Source organism: Haematobia irritans, chromosome 4 (genome assembly GCF_050003625.1).
Source record: "Haematobia irritans isolate KBUSLIRL chromosome 4, ASM5000362v1, whole genome shotgun sequence".
Lineage (NCBI taxonomy): Eukaryota > Metazoa > Arthropoda > Insecta > Diptera > Muscidae > Haematobia > Haematobia irritans.
Window position 1 is genome coordinate 45464934 of NC_134400.1, and position 27162 is coordinate 45492095.

At 26.4% G+C, this 27162-nt stretch overlaps 1 protein-coding gene across 5 annotated transcripts in view; it reads left to right on the plus strand.

The window, feature by feature from the left end:
• nuf (rab11 family-interacting protein nuf) overlaps positions 1–27162 on the plus strand; it is a 237837-nt gene that overhangs the window by 111965 nt on the left and 98710 nt on the right. For all 5 annotated transcript variants that reach the window (XM_075307990.1, XM_075307991.1, XM_075307992.1 and 2 more), the window contains 2 exons: positions 7662–7700; positions 19289–19400. In XM_075307990.1, the coding sequence (XP_075164105.1) occupies positions 7662–7700; positions 19289–19400 (151 nt within the window). The remainder of the gene's footprint in view (positions 1–7661; positions 7701–19288; positions 19401–27162) is intronic.

Below are 27162 nucleotides of genomic sequence, written 5' to 3' on the forward strand. Positions count from 1 at the left end.
TTCACGAAATAATTTTTAGTTGAGTTGATATATAAATCGCCGACATCACTTAAAAATTAATTGATCCAAATAAACTTTTAAACTTTTAACTGATTTTTTTGTAATTTCAATTAAAATTTAAAAAAATTTTGAATTTTAAATTATAACAAAAAATCATTAACTAAATCTAAATTGAATTACATTTAGTATATTAAAATAAAATAAAGTATATTATATAAATTTAAACTGAAAGCATTGTTGTCGTTTTGAAATATTTTTCAATATAAATTAAAATTAAAAAGAAAAGATTATGTGAATTTAAAATAAATTATAACAAAAACAAAATTATCTAAATCTCAACTGAACTTAAAATAAAATTTAAACTGAAATTTCAATTAAAATAAAAAGGATTTACATTAAATTATAACAAAAAAAATTATCTAAGTCTGAACTAAATTTAAATTAAAATTTAAACTGAAATATATTTTAATTACAATTAAAATTAGAAGAAGTATATACAGCAGTAAGTTCGGCCGGGCCGAATCTTAAATACCCACCACCAAGAATCAAAAATTAGGGTTTCCTTTGAAATTTCAGGGGGGTTTGATGACAGATATTCTCCCAAGCAGAGCAGATCAACTAGTACACTTCCCCAAGATAAATTTCAAGATTTTACCTATGAAGACTATATCATATTCTGCATTTATAAGAACCATTTTTGTTTGAGTTTTAGAGGAATCATTAACATCTCTTGTAAGTGTGCAAGAAAATTATAAAATAACGTCTTGATTTGAAATCTTAAATCTGTAGATTTTCACCCCAGAAGTAAAATCTGGAAATTTAACATTGAGTTTCAAGCAATTTTCATGATCAGTGCGCCTTCTATACCCTCAATAAGTGAAATTGGTCTATATGGAGGCATTACCAAACACATAAAAAACTAATCCCATACACGCCAAATCGGATAAAAACTACGGTTTCTAGAAACCCAAGAAGTTATTCGGGAGATCGTTCTTATGGGGCCTATACTAAAATATGGACCGATACTCACCGTATCGGGTCTATACCAAAATACGGACCGAGACTCACCATTTTCGGCACACCTCTTTATGGTCCTAAAATACATCTAGATTTGCAATTTCAGGCAAATTGGATAAAAACTACGGTTTCTATAAGCCCAAGACCCCAAATCGGGAAGTCGGTTTATATGGGGACCATACCAAAACATGGACCGATACTCACAATTTTCGGCACACGTTTTTAGGGTCCTAGAGTACCTCTACATTTCAAATTTCAGGTAAATTGGGTAAAATCTACGGATTCTAGAAGCCCAAGAAGTAAAATCGGGAGATCGGTCTATATGGGAGCTATACCAAAACATGGACCGATAGGCATATACTAAAAGAAGAGTTTTCTGAGGAACGACATTTTAGACAAGCAAAGTTTTCTGTTGACACAAATTTTAGAGACAATCGTTGAATCGCTTATTAAAAATTCGAATTAATTTACTGTAAACGAAAATACTTTGTACGAAAGGGGAATTTCGTTTGTCTAAAATTTCATTCCGGAGGAAAATATTTTTTCTTTGGCTATACCCTCGAGAAGTTAAATCGGTTTATATCGATGCCTTACACATGGGCCGGTAAAAATAAATTCAATACAGATTTTTCATTTTCGGGCAAATCGGATAAAAAATACGGTTTCTAGAAGCCCTAGGGGTTAAATCGGGAGATCGATCTATACGGGGGCTATACCAAAACATGGGCCGACACACACATTCGGCTGACCTATTTGTGGTCAGTCGGACTCTAGAAGTCCTAGAAATAAATTCGGGAGGTAGGTCTTTATGGGGGCTACACCAAAACATTGACCAATACTCACCAATTTCGACAAACCTCTTAATGGTCCTCAAATACCTCTAGATTTCCAATTTCAGGCAAATTGGATAAAAACTACGGATTCTAGAAGCCCAAGAAGTAAAGTCGAGAGATCGGTCTATATGGGTGCTAGTCCAAAACATGGACCGATACACCCCATTTGCGACACACCAATTTGTGATCTTAGAATACCTTTAGATTTTCAATTTCAAGTAACTCGGATAGAAAATATAGTTTCTAGACGCCCAAGAAATAAAATCAGGAGGTTGGCCTATATGGGGGCTATACCAAAACATGGACCGATACGGACTATTTTCGACACACCTCATTAAGGTCCTAAAATACCTCCAGATTTCTAATTTCAGGTAAATCGGATAGAAAATATAGTTTCTAGACGCCCAAGAAGTAAAATCGGGAGATCGCTCTATATGGGGGCTATACCAAAACATGGACCAATAGGCACCATTTCAACATCTTTTTATGGTCCTAAAATACCTCTAGCTTTTCAATTTCAGGCAAATTGGATAAAAACTACGGGTTTTCTAAGCCCAAGACCCCAAATCGGGAGGTCGGTTTATATGGGGACTATATGAAAACTTGGACCGATATAACCCATCTTCGAACTGGACCTGCCTGCAAACAAAAAACGAATCTGTGCCAAATTTCAGGACGATACCGCCATTATTGAAGGCTGTAACGTGATTACAACAGGCAGACAGACGGACATGGCTATATCGTCTTAGAATTTCTCCCTGATCAAGAATATATATATTTTATATAGTCGGAAATCGATATTTCGATGTGTTACAAACGGAATGACAAACTTATTATACCCTCGTCACCATTATATGGTGGTGGGTATAAAAAGCAAAAACATAGTTAACATTTGAATAAATTCTCAGCCCAAAAATGTGAAAACACTCATTGTTTTCTGATTAAAAACAATTTAATTAAAATTTCTTCATCGGCCAAAATAATTGCCAATGACAGAATTAATTAGAAATAACAAAATATACATGATTCAAAAACAAATTGATTTTTTCCGGTACTTTCAATTATTTTTGTTTTAATTGGTTCAATTAAAATTTTAATTGATTTTGGTCAAAAAATTCAAATAAGTTTATAATTGCCAATAAGTTTAAATATCAATTATATATTACATTTTTGTTTATTTATTAATAATTATTTTTTTTATTAGATTAAATAATTTTCTTAAAATTTTACAAGAGTTTTTTTTAAATTTAATTAATTTCGTTAATTCATAAGAAAGTAAGAATTTTTCAGTTATAACTGTAGACGGATTTTTCTTTTCATTTGACCTATTTTTTTGCGAATAAAATTTTCAATTATATTTTTAATTGGAAATATATTTTTTTACTTAATTTAATATGCCAATGGGATAATTCATATTTTAATCCTTGGTAAAAAAAAGAACATCTGCAAAACAAAAACAAAAAAAATGTGCTTTTTGTTTTTGAAAAAATAGTGGTTGTATCTTAAAAAATACAGTGCGCATTAAGCTAAGTTCTTTTTTACAAATAAACGATTTGATGAGAACAGAGATATTTTTACACTACAAATTGGTTTTACCAACATTACTTTCACCTCTGGTAAATATTATTTAACGTGTTTCCAGTTTTTTGAATTTTTGATCAAAATTTTATTTCAAGTTTTGACTGCGGATTACTCAGAAGTACAACTTATTTTCCGGAAAAGTATATTTTTAAAAATAGCGTTATGATGTTTTAAATGTAAAACAATTTGATTTCAGAAAACTCGGTCAACATTTTAACACGTAATACTTTTTTCTGGTAGTATCTTAAAAGATACAGTGCGCATTTAAGGGTTAATTAAAAATTTTCAACCATTTTCTTAATTGAATTTATTTTTTATTTTGATTAAAGGGTTAATATTTTCAACATATAAACATTTTTTTTGTGTGTAAATTTATTATGTATTACTGAAATTTATGATTAAATTTTTTCTAATATAATTGTAAGCATGGCATTTTCCCACAACATTTTCACATTCAAATGTGTTACCACAATTTTGCCATTTCATTGACTACATGACTTATGTAATTTCTTTGGTCATTTGGTAAATAATAATTTAATGAACTTTTTTCAGTTGCCTTTTTTTTGAGGCATGTAAAAAAAATCTCGCTTAACACTCCAGCCTTCATATGCATACATATATATGAAGGCAAACATACATATATGTGTTCGAATGACAAATTTTTAGTGTACTTTAAGAAATAGCCACCGTGAGAGGAAGCAACAAAAAAGAAAGTATAATGTTTGTCCATAAAAATAAAAAACCATGATGTTTTAATGCTTAAATATTACTTAAATGTACTATATTATAATTTTTTTCCTTTTTTTCGCAAGTGAAAAAAGCCTCGAGACTTGGGACAAGCTCATATATTTTATTATTAATAAAATAATGAAATTATCACCCAGAGAAAAACTCCACCATAGGATGGGGATACCCCCATTAACTTTGTCATTCCGTTTGTAACACATTGAAATATTGCTCTAAGACCCCATAAAGTATATATATATATATATATATATATATATATATAAATATATATATATATTCTGGGTCGTGGTGAAATTCTGAGTCGATCTAAGAATGTCCGTCCGTCCGTCTGTTGAAATCACGCTAACTTCCGAACGAAACAAGCTATCGACTTGAAACTTGGCACAAGTAGTTGTTATTGATGTAGGTCGGACGGTATTGCAAATGGGCCATATCGGTCCACTTTTACGTATAGCCCCCATATAAATGGACCCCCGAATTTGGCTTGCGGAACCTATAAGAGTAGCATATTTCATCCGATCTGGCTGAAATTTGGTACATGGTATTAGTATATGGTCTCTAACAACCATGCAAAAATTGGTCCATATCGGTCCACAATTATATATAGCCCCCATATAAACCGATCCCAAGATTTGACCTCCCGAGCCTCTTGCAGGAGCAAAATTTATCCGATCCGACTGAAATTTGGTACGTGGTGTTAGTATATGGTCTCTAACAACCATGCCAAAATTGGTCCATATCGGTCCATAATTATATATAGCCCCCATATAAACCGATCCCCAGATTTGGTTTGCGGACCCTCTGAGAGGCAAATTTCATCCGATCCGGTTGAAATTTGGTACGTGGTGTTAGTATATGGTCTCTAACAACCATGCCAAAATTGGTCTATATCGGTCCATAATTATATATAGCCCCCATATAAACCGATCCCCAGATTTGGTTTGCGGACCCTCTAAGAGAAGCAAATTTCATCCGATTCGGTTGAAATTTGGTGCGTGGTGTTAGTATATAAGGTAAGATAAGGTTAGGTGGCAGCCCGATGTATCAGGCACACTTAGACTATTCAGTCCATTGTGATACCACATTGGTGAACTTCTCTCTTATCACTGAGTGCTGCCCGATTCCATGTTAAGCTCAATGACAAGGGACCTCCTTTTTATAGCCGAGTCCGAACGGCGTTCCACATTGCTGTGAAACCACTTAGAGAAGCTTTGAAACCCTCAGAAATGTCACCAGCATTACTGAGGTGGGATAATCCACCGTTGAAAAACTTTTTGGTGTTCGGTCGAAGCAGGAATCGAACCCACGACCTTGTGTATGCAAGGCGGGCATGCTAACCATTGCACCACGGTGGCTCCCAGTACATGGTGTTAGTATATGGTCACTAACAACCATGCAAGAATTGGTCCATATTGGTCCATACTTATATATAGCCCCCATAATAACCGTTCTCCAGATTTGATCTCCGGAGTCTCTTGGAGAAGCAAAATTCATCCGATCCGGTTGAAATTTGCAACGTGGTGTTAGTATGTGGCCGCTAATAACCATGCCAAAATTGGTCCATATCGGTCTATAGTTATATATAGCCTCCATATAAACCGATCCCCAGATTTGACCTCCAGAGCCTCTTGCAGGAGCAAAATTTATCCGATCCGGTTGAAATTTGGTACGTGGTGTTAGTATATGGTCTCTAACAACCATGCAAGAATTGGTCCATATCGGTCCATACTTATATATAGCCCCCATAATAACCGTTCTCCAGATTTGATCTCCGGAGTCTCTTGAAGAAGCAAAATTTATCCGACCCGGTTGAAATTTGCAACGTGGTGTTAGTATATGGCCGCTAATAACCATGCCAAAATTGGTCCATATCGGTCTATAGTTATATATAGCCGATCCCCAATCACACAAAAATTGGTCCATATAGGTTCATAATCATGGTTGCCACTCGAGCCAAAGATAATCTACCAAAATTTTCTTTCTATAGAAATTTTTTTCAAAATGTTGTTCCTATAGAAAATTTTGTCAAACTTTATTTCTATAGAAAATTTTGTTAAAATTTTATTTCTATACAAAATTTTGTTAAAATTTTATTTGTATACAAAATTTTGTTGAAATTTTATTTCTATAGAAAATTTTGTCCAAATTTTACTTCTGTAGAAAATGTTGTGAAAATTTTATTTTGTCAAAATTTTATTTCTATACAATATTTTGTCAAACTTAATTATATACGTATTTAATCGGCCTTTTTTGGTTTAATATATACTAAGTATGGACTCCCTTGCAATTTAGAAGACGGTGTTAGGAAGTTTTAAGCAAGTGTTACCGCAACCCAAGTAATTCGATTGTGGATGACAGTCTTCAGTAGAAGTTTCTACGCAATCCATAGTGGAGGGTACATAAGCTTCGGCCTGGCCGAACTTACGGCCCTATATACTTGTTGGCATTCCGAAGATTCGAACCGATATGATATTATCACAGGAAACTCAAGCTTAAGACCCTAACAGTCAAAGCTTACAATAATATTTATAATTTTATTGTAAATGTAATTAATCAAGAAATAAAAAAAATAAATAAATAAATCACAGGAAACTGGTCCTATACTTGCAAAACAGCTCAATTGATAGAATTTTCTCTGCAGATAGTTTTTCATTAGCAAATACAGCCGAAGCACTGTTTAACGAATATTGGAAATTTAGTTCATTCCTAAATTGTTTGGATTTAAATCGCCCAAGTAATTCTTAAATTATTCGTGATATCTATTTTATGGGTGTTATTTGTCATAATGACGTCATTTAAAGATTGTTTTTTTTTTATTTTACTCATTGGCTATACTACATGAATTTGTGTTCATATTATTTTTGTTGAGAATGCAGCATCAATTGATGATGCTCTATTCATTTTAAGGTCTCTTTCGATTCGCATAGTTGTTATTGAATCTATTGTAAATTTGGCATTAGGAAAAAAAGAAATAAGCAAATAATCGATGGATCAATTGTTTACGGAAAATGTTTTCTTTTTAGCAACAAAGGGGCAAAGAAAAAATGCGATAGGCAATTAAATTGAACCGGAATCTCTTTATAAATGGATCTTTGCAAGAGGAATTTTATAGAGGATTTTTTGGAAATAATCCACGAATATGATATTTATTAAAAATTTGTGTCTTTTTTCATCTTTTTGTTCTGATAAATCTTTAAGATGGATGTCTTTAACATGGATTTGTTTTATTTTTATTTCCATAAGAAAATTAAGGAAATTTATCATGTCTTCTTATTGAAGTTTGGAATTACAATTAATCATTTGTACCCTAATACCATATTCAGGTTTTAATTAATATCACTTTTAACGCTATGGTGGCTTTCTTTAACAATCATTTGAGTATATGTATATAATACATAACCTATGTTTTAAGTTTAATAATAACTTGTTAAAATTTTTTACTACTAATAACTAATATCTATTTATTTTTATTTTCTATTTTAGCTCTGGCCGAAGGCAATTAGGTTCAAATGCCTTAGCCACGTAAGTAAAAAATATCAAATTATTCTATAATAAAAACATATTTAAACACCTGTAGCCTTGCATGAAAATATCAGATTACATGAAATGTTGCATCCGCTTGTGACGATATTAAACGATACATTAAAAAACAAATCTTTAGATATAAAATTAAAAAAAAGGAAGGAAAGTCTAAAGTCGGGCGGTGCCGACTATAATATATCCTGCATCACCTAGTAGATCTACATTTGGGTGCTACACTCTTAGAAATATATGTTTTTCATATGTTCCGATATAAACAAAATGTGTTTCGGGCACAATTTTAAAACACAATATATTTAAGTGCAAACATGCAATGTTCCTAAACTAACACTAAATGTTTGGGACATCTATGTTAATATGTTAGAATATATTATGTTTGGGGCATGAATGTTTCATAAAAATCATATGTGTGAATGCAAACATGTATAAATTTACAAATTTCCACTAAACATACATATGTTGTGATATTTTATTCAAAGCGACAGAGAGAGTATAGAGAAAGAAATAGAGATGGAAACCGGGAGAGTTGACAAAAGATATCAACATAACACAGCGAAAGAATCAAAAGAGAACAATTTCTGTGAAACCGCTTGTATGTTGTTTCAGAAAACTGTTTTATGATAAGGCAAAAAATTTGATATGCTTAAGTTTAAATATTATTTAATTTGAATAAAGAGAATGGACATTCGGAACCAAGAGAATAGACATTTGAAAAAAAGCCTGTGTTTTCGCCTTGAGAGCAGCATTTTCTGTATGTGTGGACATGTGTTTTGTTTATCATTTTGGCATTATGGGCACAATTTTATTCTTGGTTCGTTAAAAGAAATGAGGGGTCTTCATAAAAATAACGAAAGGGCACTATACTCTTTTTAGAGTTGGGACAGTAAAATGAAATAAGGAGGAAATAGTGAAAAATTACACAGTAAAATGTATAAAAACAAAGTTTAGTTCCTCTTTATTAATAAGTAGTCCAAGAGGAGTTGACGGACACCTTCAAATATAAAAGCGGGCATTAAGTTCGAGTTTTGCAGCTAAAACAATTTAAAAATTTTATTTTCTTTAAAATGAATTATTAAAAAAAAATAAAAGGCATTTTAGACCGATGGTGTTAAATGCTAGTAAAAAACTGCTCACGCCTAAATAAATTTATATTTATATTATAAAATTATTTATGTATGTTTATACTCGACTCCACGTTCTTCTTTTGTAAGTTTTTGAATTCCTTCCAAATTTTAAAGTTTTGTACCAAAAACAGTTTTTTGTTACAAAATTGTTATTTTTGCAATAAAAAATAATATTTTATCCAAAAATCAGTCAAATTCGTTTATATCAAGCACTGTTAATGACTATAAATCTTTAATAACCCACATTTCGAAGTTTTATTATAAAAATTTAATATAGTATAAATATAAATGTATTTACACACAAAAAAAAAAAAAACAAAAAAAAAACAAGTATATACGGCCGTAAGTTCGGCCAGGCCGAAGCTTATGTACCCTCCATCATGGATTGCGTACACGCAAAAAAATAATTCTTTCCTCCCAAACGAAATTTTAGACAAACAAAGTTCGTTTCTTATTTGCTTTTAGCTGGAAGGAAGTGTATTTGGAAGAAAAGTATATACTTTTTGTGATAAACATTTATTCTTTTCCAGGATTTAACAACAATTTCATAAAGACTAACTAAAAAAAATTTTTTTCTTGCTAATTGCATTTTCCCTCACATCTGTCTCACATCCACGAGTTTTTAGTTCTTAACACCTTTTCCTGTAAAACCAACAATGTAGAAGAAATTATACGAATTTATAAATTTTTAAAATTTTTTTAACTTTCGCCTGGACAGAGAATCGAACCGCGGACCATGCACTTTGTAAGCCAACACACTAACCACTGAGCTATGTACCTGTTATGGTCATCAATAGATAATTATCCATATAAGTTATATTTATATAGCATAGCTTGCGGCGCCCACGAACCGAATAAACAAAGTTTATTTAATAGAAACAAACATTTAGTTTGGCACCGTGGAGCAGTGGTTGCTACGTCTGACTCTCATGCCAAGGGTCGTGGGTTCGATCCCTGCTTCGACCAAAGTTTTTTTTTTTTGTTTTTTTTTTTTTTTTTTTTTTTTTTACATACATTCTACATATGTTCGGAAGATTCCGAAAAAATGTTCAACATTACATTGTACTATATTAAATTTTGAACTGTAAAATGTGTTTTATTAAAGACCAAAAGTCAGAAAAGAACAGTGTTTGATATAAACGAAATGGACTCTGTTGTTGTTTCAAAAATAACTTTTTTTATTGAAAAAATAAAAATTTTCTAACAAACGAATTTTTTTGGTGATAAAAGTTTAAAATTTTCGAAGCAATTCAAAAAACTCTAACAAAAGAAAAACGTTTTCGGTACACGTTTTCCAAACGTTTTTTTTCTTTGCGTGTAGAAACTTCTTCTATACACTGCCATCCACAATCGAATTACTTAAGTTGCGGTAACGCTTGCCGATGGCAAGGTATCTTAAAACCTCCTAACACTATCTTCTAAATTGTATGTAAGTCCATACGTGGTATATATTAAATCAAAAAAGATCGATCCAATACGTATATAATTCAGTTTGACAAAGTAGACATAAAATTTTGACAAAATTTTCTACAGAAATAAAATTTTAACAAAATTTTCTATAGAAATAAAAATTTTGACAAAATTTCCTATGGAAAGAAAATGTTGACAAACATTTCTACAGAACTAAAATTTTAACAAAATTTTCTATAGAAATAAACTTTTGACAAAGTATTCTATAGAAATAAAATCTTGGTAGATTATTTTTGGCTCGAGTGGCAACCATGATTATGAACCGAATAAAATTTGAACAAAATTTTCTATAGAAATAAAATTTTGACAAAATTTTCTATAGAAATAAAATTTTGACAATGATGACAATTTTATGATGAACCGAATAAAATGTTAACAAAATTCTCTCTAGAAATAAAATTTTGACAAAATTTTCTATAGAAATAAAATTTTTGACAAAATTTTCTATACAAATAAAATTTTGGTAGATTATTTTTGGCTCTAGTGGCAACCATTTTGGTATGGTTGTTAGCGACCATATACTAACACCACGTTCCTAATTTGAATCGGATCGGATGAATTTTGCTCCTCCAAGAGGCTCCGGAGGTCAAATCTGGAGAACGTTTTATTAGGGGGGCTATATACAATTATGGACCGATATGGACCAATTCTGGCACGGTTGTTAAAGATCATATACTAACACCATGTTCCAAATTACAACCGGATTGGATGAAATATGCTTCTCTTGGAGACTTCGCAAGCCAAATCTGGGGATCGGTTTATATGGGGGCTATATATAATTATGAACCGATGTGGACCAATTTTTGCATGGTTGTTAGAGACCATATACCAATATCATGTACCAAATTTCAGGTGGATCGGATGAAATTTGCTTCTTTTTGAGGCTTCGCAAGCCAAATCTGGAGATCGGTTTATATGGGGTCTATATATAATTATGGACCGATGTGGTCCATAATTTGCATGGTTGTTAGAGACCATATACCAACATCATGTACCAAATTTCAGCCGGATCGGATGAAATTTACCTCCCTTTTAGGCTCCGCAAGCCAAATCTGAGGATCGGTTTATATGGGGGCTATATATAATTATGGACCGATGTGGACCAATTTTTGCATGGTTGTTAGAGACCATATACCAACACCATATACCAAATTTCAGCCGGATCGGATGAAATATGCTTCTGTTAGAGGCTCCACAAGCCAAATCTGAGGGTCCCTTTATATGGGGGCTATACGTAAAAGTGGACCGATAGGTCCCATTTTCAATACCATCCGACCTACATCGATAACAACTACTTGTGCCAAGTTTCAAGTCGATAGCTTGTTTCGTTCGGAAGTTAGCGTGATTTCAACAGACGGACGGACGGACGGACATGCTTAGATCGACTCAGAATTTCACCTCGACCCAGAATATATATAATTTATGGGGTCTTAGAGCAATATTTCGATGTGTTACAAACGGAATGACAAAGTTAATATACCCCCATCCTATGATGGAGGGTATAAAAAGTGTTCGGTCGGAGCAGGGATTGAACCCACGACCCTTTGCATGCAAGGCAGACATGCTAGCCACTGCTCCACGTGGCAAACAAATGTATGTTTCTGTTAAATAATGTTATGTTTGCATGGGCTCGTGGGCGCTGCAAACTATGCTATATAAATGTAACTTATAACGATAATTATCTGCTGGTGACCATAACAGCTACGTAGCCCAGTGGATAGTGTGTTGGCTTACAAACTGTATGGTACTCGGTTCGATTCTCCGTGCAGGCGAAAGGTAAAATTAAAAAAAAAATAAAAAAGTGAATAATTTCTTCAACATTATTTGTATTACAGAAAAAGGTGCCAAGAATTAAAATATTTCGTGGAAGTGAAAATAACGAGTATGTTAGGGAATGAGCATCGTCTTTGGGAAAAATTCTTCCAAGCATATAATATTTTTGGGCTCAAAATGTTTCCAAACATATAATATGTTCACATAAAACAAACATATTAATGTGTCGGCAGTATCCAATAATATATGTGCTTCCTGCAAAGTATGTTTGGAACATATGTTAAAGAGGCGATTTTTTTGAGGGTGTATACATAAAGGTTTATGTTCCCATATACATATATTTAAATCTGATCCAATCTGGACAAAATTTGTTAAACTTCTACAAAATCTATGGACTTGTGGTCATATGAGTGTAAATCGAGCGAATGATATATATGGGATCTAAAACTGAACCGATTTCAACCAAATTTGACACACTTTAGGACACAACAAGTATATACGGCCGTAAGTTCGGCCAGGTCGAATCTTATGTACCCTCCATCATGGATTGCGTAGAAACTTCTACGAAAGACTGTCATCCACAATCGAATTACTTGGGTTGCGGTAACACTTGCCGATGGCAAGGTATCTTAAAACTTCTTAACACCGTCTTCTCAATTGTAAGTTAGTCCATACGAAGTATATATTAAACAAAAAACAGGCCGATTATATACGTATATAATTCAGTTTGACAAAATTTTCTATAGAAATAAAATTTTGACAACATTTTCTATAGAAATTTTCTATAGAAATAAAATCTTGACAAAATTTTGTATAGTAATAAAATTTTGACAAAATTTTCTTTAGAAATAAAATTTTGACAAAATTTGCTAAAGAAATAAAATCTTGACAAAATTTTGTATTGTAATAAAATTTTGACAAAATTTCGATGGAAATAAAATTTTGACAAAATTTCGGTGGAAATAAAATTTTGACAAAATTTCGATGGAAATAAAATTTTGACAAAATTTTCTATAAAAATAAAATTGTGACAAAATTTTGTATAGAAATAAAATCTTGACAAAATTTTGTACAGTAATAAAATTTTGACAAAATTTTCTATAGTAATAACATTTTGATAGATTATTTTTACTATAGACCGCTATGGACCAATTTTGGCATGGTTGTTAGCGGCCATATACTCGCGCAATGTACCAAATTTCAACCGTATCGGATGAATTTTGCTCCTCCAATAGGCTCCGGAGGCCAAATCGGGATAAACCGATCCCCAGATTTGATTGGGAGTTATATATAATTAAGACCGGTATGGACCAATTTTTGCATAGTTGTTAGAACCATATACTTACACCATGTACCAAATTTCAGGCGTATCGGATGAAATATGCTTCTCTTGGAGGCTCCGCGAGCCAAATCTGGGGATCGGATTATATGTGGGCTCTATATAATTATGAACCTATGTTGAGCAAATTTTGCATGATTGTTAGATACCATATACTAACACCATGCACCAAATTTCAGCCGGATCGGATGAAATTTGCTTCTCTTAGAGGCTCCGCAAGCCAAATCGGGGGATCGATAATATGGGGGCTATATATAATTATGAACCGATGTGGACCAATTAGAGACCATATACTTACTCCATGTGCCAAATTTCAGACGGATCGGATGAAATTTGCTTCTCTTAGAGGCTCCGCAAGCCAAATCTGGGGATCGGTTTATATGGGGCTATATATAATTATGGACCGATGTGGACCAATTTTTGCATGGTTGTTAGAGACCATATACTAACACCATGTACCAAATTTCAACGGGATCGGATGAATTTTTCTCCTCCAAGAGGCTCCGCAAGCCAAATCTGAGCGTCGGTTTATATGGGGGCTATACGTAAAAGTGGTCCGATATGACCCATTTGCAATACCATCCGACCTACATCAATAACAACTAGTCGATAGCTTGTTTCGTTCGGAAGTTAACGTGATTTCAACAGACGGACATGGTTAGATCGACTCAGTATTTCACCACGACCCGGAATATATATATATATACTTTTTGGGGTATTAGACCAATATTTCGATGTGTTACTAACGGAATGACAAAGTTAATATACCCCCATCCTATGGTGGAGGGTATAATAAATGTAATCCTTGTGCAAAATTTAAAGCAAATCAGGGTAAAAGTCGGGCTTCTGGGGTCATAAAAGTGCATATCAGGCGAAAAGTATATATGGGAGCTATCTGAAACGATTTCTTCCAAAAACAATGGGGTTCTATTCTGACCCACATAACATAACATGTTCTGTAACAAATTTTATTTCTATAGAAAATTTTGTCAAAATTCTATTTCTATACAAATTCTATTTTTATAGATTTTTTTCAAAATTTTATTTCTACAAAATTTTATTTCTATAGAAAATTTTCTCAAAATTTTGGTTTATAGAAAAAATGTTATTTCTATAGACAATTTTGTCAAAATTGTATTTAAAAATTCATTTATTTCTATCGAAAATTTTGTACAAATTTTAGTTCTATCGAAAATTTTGTCAAATTTTTTTTCAATAGAAACTGTTTGACAACAATTTTGTTTCTATAGACAATTTTGACAAAATTTTATTTCTATAGAAAATTTTGTCAAAATTTTATTTAGAAATGCATTTATCAGCTACGATACGCACATTTGAAACTGTTGTTGTAGATGTAATGATATTATGACTCATGAACCTATCAGTACTCATTATTTATTTTTATGTTATTGCAAAAATGTTGTCCAAAATGGTTGTTGTTGGAACAGTTTTTAATGTAGTTTCATCCATTTTGTTCCGTGCTTAGGTAGTTCAATTAGTAGCCAGATCAAGGAACTCTGCGACAAGGATGGGGTGTGTCCAGAGTGATCTGGCGGTGAAACGGGTAGGCTTAGTTGGGCAAGCGAAAGGTGACAGGTGTCATGTGATTACAGAAGGGACACGCGTCAGCTACGCTGCTATCAATCACTGATAAATACACGCAAAGAAAAAAAAACGTTTGGAAAACGTGTACCGAAAACGTTTTTCTTTTGTTAGAGTTTTTTGAATTGCTTCGAAAATTTTAAACTTTTATCGCCAAAAAAATTCGTTTGTTACAAAATTTTTATTTTTTCAATAAAAAAAGTTATTTTTGAAACAACAACACAGTCCATTTCGTTTATATCAAGCACTGTTCTTTTCTGACTTTAGGTCTTTAATAAGACACATTTTACAGTTCAAAATTTAATATACTACAATGTAATGTTGAACATTTTTTCGGAATCTTCAGAACATATCTGGAATATATGTAAAAAAAAAAAACTTTGGTCGAAGCAGGGATCGAACCCACGACCCTTGGCATGCAAGTCGGACGTAGCAACCACTGCTCCGCGGTGCCAAACTAAATGTTTGTTTCTGTTAAATAAACTTTGTTTATTTGTTTCGTGGGCGCCGCAAGCTATGCTATATAAATATAACTTATATGGATATTTATCTATTGATGACCATAACAGGTACATAGCTCAGTGGTTAGTGTGTTGGTTTACAAAGTGCATGGTCCGCGGTTCGATTCTCCGTCCAGGCGAAAGGTAAAAAAAAATTTTAAAATTTATAAAATCGTATAATTTCTTCTACATTGTTGGTATTACAGGAAAAGGTGTTAAGAACTAAAAAACCTCGTGGATGTGAGAAAGATGTAAGGGAAAATGCAATTAGCAAGAAAACAATGTTTTTTTTTTTTGAGTTTGTCTTTATGAAATCCTGGAAAAGAATAAACGTTTATCACAAAAAGTATATACTTTTCTTCCAAATACACTTCCTTACAGCGAAAAGCAAATGAGAAACGAACTTTGTTTGTCTAAAATTTCGTTTGGGAGGAAAGAATTATTTTTTTGCGTGTAGGAATTGAGGCGGCTGCACTTGTCGGATCTTAGTTGGGCCAAAACTACCCTGGTCTGCATTGGGAGGTCTCTCTCCTCCGGTGCGGTGGTCGGACTCCGAGAACAGGATTAACCTTGTAGCTTCTCACCGCTTGTGTGGCATGGTTGACCGCATCGAATGCCTTCGATAGATCAAGCGCCACGAGGACCGTCCTATGACACGGCTTGGGCTGATTGTGTCCCATATTAATGTGTGCTGAAATGGCCTGCAAAGCTGTCGTCGTGCTATGTACCTTACGGAATCCATGTTGATGCTGGGCAGCTGGAAAATGCTCCACAAGGCTGGGGAGGAGTAGTGCCTCAAGTGCCTTGGCTACTAGCGAGAGAAGAGATATCGGTCTGTACGATTCACCTTTACACGAATCTTTGCCGGGCTTCAGTAGTGGAATCACCTACCTACCCATCTTCCAGACACCGGGTATAATGAGTGATTCCAAGGACAAATTGAGGAGTCTGGTCAGGTACTCAACTCCCAGTATTCCCAGATGCTTCAGAAATATCATTGAAATTCCGTCGGGGCCCAGCGCCTTGGATGGTTTCGCGCTGTTGATGCCATTGGTAACTTCGTCTGTGGTAAATTGTGGTGTGTCATCGGCATGTGGCTCTCCTTTTCGCTCTATCACTCTCGGGACGCTCGACAAACTGTCGGTTGAAAAAACTGACGCATCTCTTCGGATCTGTCACCGTCACGTCGCCAAAGGTGACTGCGTTCCCATCATCCCTTGTGGTGGGGTTCGAGAGGGCTCTTACTGTTGGCCACAATTTACCTATTGCTAAGTTACATTGCTAACCAAGTGTTCCGCTTGTGCTCGTCGACTATCTTACTAATCTCTAGATTCAGTTCCCTGATTCTAGGATAACAGAGTTAGCACGACGGCGTTCATCACGCTCGTCTGCGAGCAATTCGACCAGTGGGTATGAAGCGAGCGGCTGCTGCGTTGATGATGTCCCGGAACACCCTCTGGGCAACATGAACATGAGAGGGGGACGGGTGCTCACTGAAACGGCGATCTGTGTATTCCCTGAAGCCTTCTACGTTGGCTTTTGATTGATAAATGTCCGGCGTTCAGAGGTTATGAAATCGGAGTGTCGGTTAATGGTGAGAATTATGGGGAGGTGGTCTGATCCCAATAAAATGACGTGTTAAAGTCTCCTAGCACCAATCGGTTATGTCGGCACAACAGCCACTCAATGTTTGGGGTATAACCTGGAGCACAGCTACCAACCAGCAGTATATACACGTTGTATAGCTCTATCTCGGCAGCCCCCGATACATTCCATATACGGGAATGTATCGGGGGCTGCCGACGCACAAGCGGGATAGGTCTATCCTGCACGGAACGGTGTAATATGAAAGCCAGGCCCAAAACTCCAGCACATTTCGTAGCACATTGTATCCGTCACAATGGCGTAGGCTGCAGGTGGAATTCAGCTTAGTTTCCTGGATCGCCGCGACCCTTATCCTTTTCCGATTCATTAAGTCCACGATCTCACTAATCTTACCTCGGAGTCCGTTGCAATTAAATTGCCAAAAACGATGCACTATCCGGAACTGCTACAACAATATTGGGTGTAAGATGCTGCGGCGGTGAATATTGTTGTACGGGAGATGTCGGGGGGTCGCATAGTCTGACAACCTACTGCTGCTGTCGTTGGCACAGCATCCTGCCGCGTAGTCAGTATGACTATACTCCCGCAGCGATGTTAGGCCGGAGCAGTTCCGGAAGTACACCCACTCCAAGCACCGGTTACACCTCACCGAAACCGAACGGTGGTGAATCAGGTTTCGGCAGACTGAACAGTACCATGGCCCGGGGTTTTCCTCTATCCCGGCTCGGACCAACAGCAGACGGTGTATCCCCGGGATACACCTTCTCCAACACAAAAATACGGTCGAAACAATACGTACACTGATGTGGCAGCCGCTGGCCAATGGGTGGGATCCATCGGGTCAATCCGGTACGAAGAACCAAAGTCCAAAATGGTTGGGAAGACCGCTGCTTTGGATTTCTACATTCTCATCAGTTCCCTTTATTGGACGATGCGCTATCTTATGTTGCAAAGAACGAGCTTTAAAAAATCCAACATGTCCATTTCTATAGAAAATTTTGTCAATATGTTATTTCTATAGAAAAATTTCTCAAAATTTTATTTCCATAGACAAATTTCTCAAATTTTATTTCTACAAAATTTTCTATAGAAATAAAATTTGAGAAATTTGTCTATGGAAATAAAATTTTAATTTTATTTCTATAGAAAATTTTTCTCAAAATTTCATTTCTATAGAAAAGTATCTCAAAATTTTATTTCGTTAGAAACTTTTCTCATTTACATAGGTAAGGTTAGGTTAGGTGGCAGCCCGATGTATCATGCTCACTTAGACTATTCAGTCCATTGTGATACCACATTGGTGAACTTACATAGAAAATATAGCAACATTTTTATTTTTATATTAAATTTGGTCGAGATTGCCAAAATTTGACAAATTTTTCTTTCTATAGGCAATTTTGCAAATTTGTATTTCTGTAGGAAATTTTGTCAAAATTTATTGCCAAATGGTCATTAATATTCAACAACGACCTCTATTGAGATTTGCGTGGAATGTAAGGCGACATCTAGTTGTACACATCTTTGGTTACAGTTTAATTAAAGTGGTTGGTAACTCTATTGTAGACAATTACCATTCCGAATCATTTTATCCGTTATTCAATGGATAACTGTTCGGAATGAAGAATCATTCACAAAACTAGCAAAGAGAACAACCGCGAGTACTTGTTGCGAATGTGTGGTAATTCACAATGACGATATAGACTTATAGCCGATATAACAACCAGTTGTTATTGTGAATGCCGATGGTGCAAACATAATCAAGAAGATGTTTGTATGCTCACCGTAGGTGGCGCTATTTCTTCTGTAATATAAAAATGTTTCATTGGCTCTAATTTTTTGTTTGTGCTCGTTTCTTTCTAAAAAAAACTATCTCGCTTCTCAAAAAAAAAAAAAAAAAAAAACAAGAATATAAAGAAACTAAAACTAAAATACCTATTTTACTGGAAAAATTATTTTGTACAGTAATTCTCGTTCCCGAAATTTTATTTATAATTTGTAGCCCTTTGAAATAAGTCAAAATGACGAAGGATAACGTGCATACAAAAAATAAGGATAACTTTCTAGGAAAAATGAACATTCAATGATTGTAGCAACAATGTTTTTTTGTATACTTAAATTTTCCTTTTTATTTATCAATTTTTTTTTCTTAAATTTTAGACAACTCTACAGATCATCGAGTTTCAACTCATCTGGTCGTAGTTCCAACTGTGATACCACCGACGAAATGTACGACTGTAGCCTGGATAATGTGCAAGATATTAATTACAAGGTAAGCATTTTTAGAAATGAGCCAACGTAAGTTTTTTTTAATAAATTAAAATAAAATAAATTAATATAATATAAAATAAAATAAAATTAATTTATATAATGAAATGATTAGTCAAGCTCGAGGTCTTTATGTTTTTATTTATTTATTTATTTGTCGATATTTCGCCTTAATATGTAAGGCATTTTCAAGACAACCTATCAAAATAACATAAAACAAATACGTAATAAGCCAAGCATGTTTACATTCTTTTACATTGAATTCTCTTTTTTCACTTACATTAACAATAGTACAAAAAGCACAAACAAAACTTAAAGTTTATTAATCAACCTGTTCGGTCTCCGTTTGTTTTGTCACTGACGTCTTCTATGCGTTATTGGACTTTGTTCATTCGTTGAACCAACAAGCGATAGTTGCTTGCACATCCCTCTATGTCTGCTTTGTGGTTCATACGTTTTGTTGTTGTTGTGTTGATGATGTGTAATGTTTCTAATGTAAGTCTCTTATTGTAATTTATCTCGTTATCTATCACTCTCACTCCTTCTAAGTCTGGCTCATGCTTTTCTCTTGCACAGTGTTCTGCTAATGCCGTTTTTTGGTTTGTATTTCTGTTTCTTAATTTTATATCTGATTTGTGTCCTGCTAATCTAGATTTTAGTTTGTTCTTTGTGGTTCCAATATAAATTTTTGGACATTGTGTTAGGCCATCGCCGTTGCATTCTATTTTGTAAATTACATTTGATTTGTCCAGTTACAAAATAGAATGCAACGGCGATGGCCTAACACAATGTCCAAAAATTTATATTGGAACCACAAAGAACAAACTAAAATCTAGATTAGCAGGACACAAATCAGATATAAAATTAAGAAACAGAAATACAAACCAAAAAACGGCATTAGCAGAACACTGTGCAAGAGAAAAGCATGAGCCAGACTTAGAAGGAGTGAGAGTGATAGATAACGAGATAAATTACAATAAGAGACTTACATTAGAAACATTACACATCATCAACACAACAACAACAAAACGTATGAACCACAAAGCAGACATAGAGGGATGTGCAAGCAACTATCGCTTGTTGGTTCAACGAATGAACAAAGTCCAATAACGCATAGAAGACGTCAGTGACAAAACAAACGGAGACCGAACAGGTTGATTAATAAACTTTAAGTTTTGTTTGTGCTTTTTGTACTATTGTTAATGTAAGTGAAAAAAGAGAATTCAATGTAAAAGAATGTAAACATGCTTGGCTTATTACGTATTTGTTTTATGTTATTTTGATAGGTTGTCTTGAAAATGCCTTACATATTAAGGCGAAATATCGACAAATAAATAAATAAATAAAAACATAAAGACCTCGAGCTTGACTAATCATTTCATTATATATTGATAAAAGGTCGAATAAAAAGAAAATTAATAAATTAAAATTAATTTAAATTAAATTAAATTAAATTAAATTAAATTAAATTAAATTAAATTAAATTAAATTAAATTAAATTAAATTAAATTAAATTAAATTAAATTAAATTAAATTAAATTAAATTAAATTAAATTAAATTAAATTAAATTAAATTAAATTAAATTAAATTAAATTAATTAAATTAAATTAAATTAAATTAAATTAAATTAAATTAAATTAAATTAAATTAAATTAAATTAAATTAAATTAAATTAAATTAAATTAAATTAAATTAAATTAAATTAAATTAAATTAAATTAAATTAAATTAAATTAAATTAAATTAAATTAAATTAAATTAAATTAAATTAAATTAAATTAAATTAAATTAAATTAAATTAAATTAAATTAAATTAAATTAAATTAAATTAAATTAAATTAAATTAAATTAAATTAAATTAAATTAAATTAAATTAAATTAAATTAAATTAAATTAAATTAAATTAAATTAAATTAAATTAAATTAAATTAAATTAAATTAAATTAAATTAAATTAAATTAAATTAAATTAAATTAAATTAAATTAAATTAAATTAAATTAAATTAAATTAAATTAAATTAAATTAAATTAAATTAAATTAAATTAAATTAAATTAAATTAAATTAAATTAAATTAAATTAAATTAAATTAAATTAAATTAAATTAAATTAAATTAAATTAAATTAAATTAAATTAAATTAAATTAAATTAAATTAAATTAAATTAAATTAAATTAAATTAAATTAAATTAAATTAAATTAAATTAAATTAAATTAAATTAAATTAAATTAAATTAAATTAAATTAAATTAAATTAAATTAAATTAAATTAAATTAAATTAAATTAAATTAAATTAAATTAAATTAAATTAAATTAAATTAAATTAAATTAAATTAAATTAAATTAAATTAAATTAAATTAAATTAAATTAAATTAAATTAAATTAAATTAAATTAAATTAAATTAAATTAAATTAAATTAAATTAAATTAAATTAAATTAAATTAAATTAAATTAAATTAAATTAAATTAAATTAAATTAAATTAAATTAAATTAAATTAAATTAAATTAAATTAAATTAAATTAAATTAAATTAAATTAAATTAAATTAAATTAAATTAAATTAAATTAAATTAAATTAAATTAAATTAAATTAAATTAAATTAAATTAAATTAAATTAAATTAAATTAAATTAAATTAAATTAAATTAAATTAAATTAAATTAAATTAAATTAAATTAAATTAAATTAAATTAAATTAAATTAAATTAAATTAAATTAAATTAAATTAAATTAAATTAAATTAAATTAAATTAAATTAAATTAAATTAAATTAAATTAAATTAAATTAAATTAAATTAAATTAAATTAAATTAAATTAAATTAAATTAAATTAAATTAAATTAAATTAAATTAAATTAAATTAAATTAAATTAAATTAAATTAAATTAAATTAAATTAAATTAAATTAAATTAAATTAAATTAAATTAAATTAAATTAAATTAAATTAAATTAAATTAAATTAAATTAAATTAAATTAAATTAAATTAAATTAAATTAAATTAAATTAAATTAAATTAAATTAAATTAAATTAAATTAAATTAAATTAAATTAAATTAAATTAAATTAAATTAAATTAAATTAAATTAAATTAAATTAAATTAAATTAAATTAAATTAAATTAAATTAAATTAAATTAAATTAAATTAAATTAAATTAAATTAAATTAAATTAAATTAAATTAAATTAAATTAAATTAAATTAAATTAAATTAAATTAAATTAAATTAAATTAAATTAAATTAAATTAAATTAAATTAAATTAAATTAAATTAAATTAAATTAAATTAAATTAAATTAAATTAAATTAAATTAAATTAAATTAAATTAAATTAAATTAAATTAAATTAAATTAAATTAAATTAAATTAAATTAAATTAAATTAAATTAAATTAAATTAAATTAAATTAAATTAAATTAAATTAAATTAAATTAAATTAAATTAAATTAAATTAAATTAAATTAAATTAAATTAAATTAAATTAAATTAAATTAAATTAAATTAAATTAAATTAAATTAAATTAAATTAAATTAAATTAAATTAAATTAAATTAAATTAAATTAAATTAAATTAAATTAAATTAAATTAAATTAAATTAAATTAAATTAAATTAAATTAAATTAAATTAAATTAAATTAAATTAAATTAAATTAAATTAAATTAAATTAAATTAAATTAAATTAAATTAAATTAAATTAAATTAAATTAAATTAAATTAAATTAAATTAAATTAAATTAAATTAAATTAAATTAAATTATATTATATTAAATTAAATTAAATTAAATTAAATTAAATTAAATTAAATTAAATTAAATTAAATTAAATTAAATTAAATTAAATTAAATTAAATTAAATTAAATTAAATTAAATTAAATTAAATTAAATTAAATTAAATTAAATTAAATTCATCATTTTCATTTTTCATTTTTCAAATTCTTCTTTATTAATTTGATTTTTAAATACAATTCATTTAATGAGATTTTATCACAGTAGATATTACAACAAATGAGACACTGGCTGGCAATATAAGCTATGTTATTTAAGATACATATTATTAAAGGCAAAAACAGGTTAAAGACCTTTATATGAAATTAAACCAAAGTCAAATATTGTTGAAAATTAACATGCATGCAGAAGATTATCTAATTCAATAACCTAAAACAAACATATATTTTCAATTTGATAATTTAATAGTAAAATAAGAAATATTTTAATATACTCGCTCTACACAAGACCTTATCAAACAATAAGGGGAAGTTTCAATTTTGGAAAAATAATTTAAATTTAGCCTTAAATTAAATTAAATTAAATTAAATTAAATTAAATTAAATTAAATTAAATTAAATTAAATTAAATTAAATTAAATTAAATTAAATTAAATTAAATTAAATTAAATTAAATTAAATTAAATTAAATTAAATTAAATTAAATTAAATTAAATTAAATTAAATTAAATTAAATTAAATTAAATTAAATTAAATTAAATTAAATTAAATTAAATTAAATTAAATTAAATTAAATTAAATTAAATTAAATTAAATTAAATTAAATTAAATTAAATTAAATTAAATTAAATTAAATTAAATTAAATTAAATTAAATTAAATTAAATTAAATTAAATTAAATTAAATTAAATTAAATTAAATTAAATTAAATTAAATTAAATTAAATTAAATTAAATTAAATTAAATTAAATTAAATTAAATTAAATTAAATTAAATTAAATTAAATTAAATTAAATTAAATTAAATTAAATTAAATTAAATTAAATTAAATTAAATTAAATTAAATTAAATTAAATTAAATTAAATTAAATTAAATTAAATTAAATTAAATTAAATTAAATTAAATTAAATTAAATTAAATTAAATTAAATTAAATTAAATTAAATTAAATTAAATTAAATTAAATTAAATTAAATTAAATTAAATTAAATTAAATTAAATTAAATTAAATTAAATTAAATTAAATTAAATTAAATTAAATTAAATTAAATTAAATTAAATTAAATTAAATTAAATTAAATTAAATTAAATTAAATTAAATTAAATTAAATTAAATTAAATTAAATTAAATTAAATTAAATTAAATTAAATTAAATTAAATTAAATTAAATTAAATTAAATTAAATTAAATTAAATTAAATTAAATTAAATTAAATTAAATTAAATTAAATTAAATTAAATTAAATTAAATTAAATTAAATTAAATTAAATTAAATTAAATTAAATTAAATTAAATTAAATTAAATTAAATTAAATTAAATTAAATTAAATTAAATTAAATTAAATTAAATTAAATTAAATTAAATTAAATTAAATTAAATTAAATTAAATTAAATTAAATTAAATTAAATTAAATTAAATTAAATTAAATTAAATTAAATTAAATTAAATTAAATTAAATTAAATTAAATTAAATTAAATTAAATTAAATTAAATTAAATTAAATTAAATTAAATTAAATTAAATTAAATTAAATTAAATTAAATTAAATTAAATTAAATTAAATTAAATTAAATTAAATTAAATTAAATTAAATTAAATTAAATTAAATTAAATTAAATTAAATTAAATTAAATTAAATTAAATTAAATTAAATTAAATTAAATTAAATTAAATTAAATTAAATTAAATTAAATTAAATTAAATTAAATTAAATTAAATTAAATTAAATTAAATTAAATTAAATTAAATTAAATTAAATTAAATTAAATTAAATTAAATTAAATTAAATTAAATTAAATTAAATTAAATTAAATTAAATTAAATTAAATTAAATTAAATTAAATTAAATTAAATTAAATTAAATTAAATTAAATTAAATTAAATTAAATTAAATTAAATTAAATTAAATTAAATTAAATTAAATTAAATTAAATTAAATTAAATTAAATTAAATTAAATTAAATTAAATTAAATTAAATTAAATTAAATTAAATTAAATTAAATTAAATTAAATTAAATTAAATTAAATTAAATTAAATTAAATTAAATTAAATTAAATTAAATTAAATTAAATTAAATTAAATTAAATTAAATTAAATTAAATTAAATTAAATTAAATTAAATTAAATTAAATTAAATTAAATTAAATTAAATTAAATTAAATTAAATTAAATTAAATTAAATTAAATTAAATTAAATTAAATTAAATTAAATTAAATTAAATTAAATTAAATTAAATTAAATTAAATTAAATTAAATTAAATTAAATTAAATTAAATTAAATTAAATTAAATTAAATTAAATTAAATTAAATTAAATTAAATTAAATTAAATTAAATTAAATTAAATTAAATTAAATTAAATTAAATTAAATTAAATTAAATTAAATTAAATTAAATTAAATTAAATTAAATTAAATTAAATTAAATTAAATTAAATTAAATTAAATTAAATTAAATTAAATTAAATTAAATTAAATTAAATTAAATTAAATTAAATTAAATTAAATTAAATTAAATTAAATTAAATTAAATTAAATTAAATTAAATTAAATTAAATTAAATTAAATTAAATTAAATTAAATTAAATTAAATTAAATTAAATTAAATTAAATTAAATTAATTAAATTAAATTAAATTAAATTAAATTTAAATTAAATTAAATTAATTAAATTAAATTAAATTAAATTAAATTAAATTAAATTAAATTAAATTAAATTAAATTAAATTAAATTAAATTAAATTAAATTAAATTAAATTAAATTAAATTAAATTAAATTAAATTAAATTAAATTAAATTAAATTAAATTAAATTAAATTAAATTAAATTAAATTAAATTAAATTAAATTAAATTAAATTAAATTAAATTAAATTAAATTAAATTAAATTAAATTAAATTAAATTAAATTAAATTAAATTAAATTAAATTAAATTAAATTAAATTAAATTAAATTAAATTAAATTAAATTAAATTAAATTAAATTAAATTAAATTAAATTAAATTAAATTAAATTAAATTAAATTAAATTAAATTAAATTAAATTAAATTAAATTAAATTAAATTAAATTAAATTAAATTAAATTAAATTAAATTAAATTAAATTAAATTAAATTAAATTAAATTAAATTAAATTAAATTAAATTAAATTAAATTAAATTAAATTAAATTAAATTAAATTAAATTAAATTAAATTAAATTAAATTAAATTAAATTAAATTAAATTAAATTAAATTAAATTAAATTAAATTAAATTAAATTAAATTAAATTAAATTAAATTAAATTAAATTAAATTAAATTAAATTAAATTAAATTAAATTAAATTAAATTAAATTAAATTAAATTAAATTAAATTAAATTAAATTAAATTAAATTAAATTAAATTAAATTAAATTAAATTAAATTAAATTAAATTAAATTAAATTAAATTAAATTAAATTAAATTAAATTAAATTAAATTAAATTAAATTAAATTAAATTAAATTAAATTAAATTAAATTAAATTAAATTAAATTAAATTAAATTAAATTAAATTAAATTAAATTAAATTAAATTAAATTAAATTAAATTAAATTAAATTAAATTAAATTAAATTAAATTAAATTAAATTAAATTAAATTAAATTAAATTAAATTAAATTAAATTAAATTAAATTAAATTAAATTAAATTAAATTAAATTAAATTAAATTAAATTAAATTAAATTAAATTAAATTAAATTAAATTAAATTAAATTAAATTAAATTAAATTAAATTAAATTAAATTAAATTAAATTAAATTAAATTAAATTAAATTAAATTAAATTAAATTAAATTA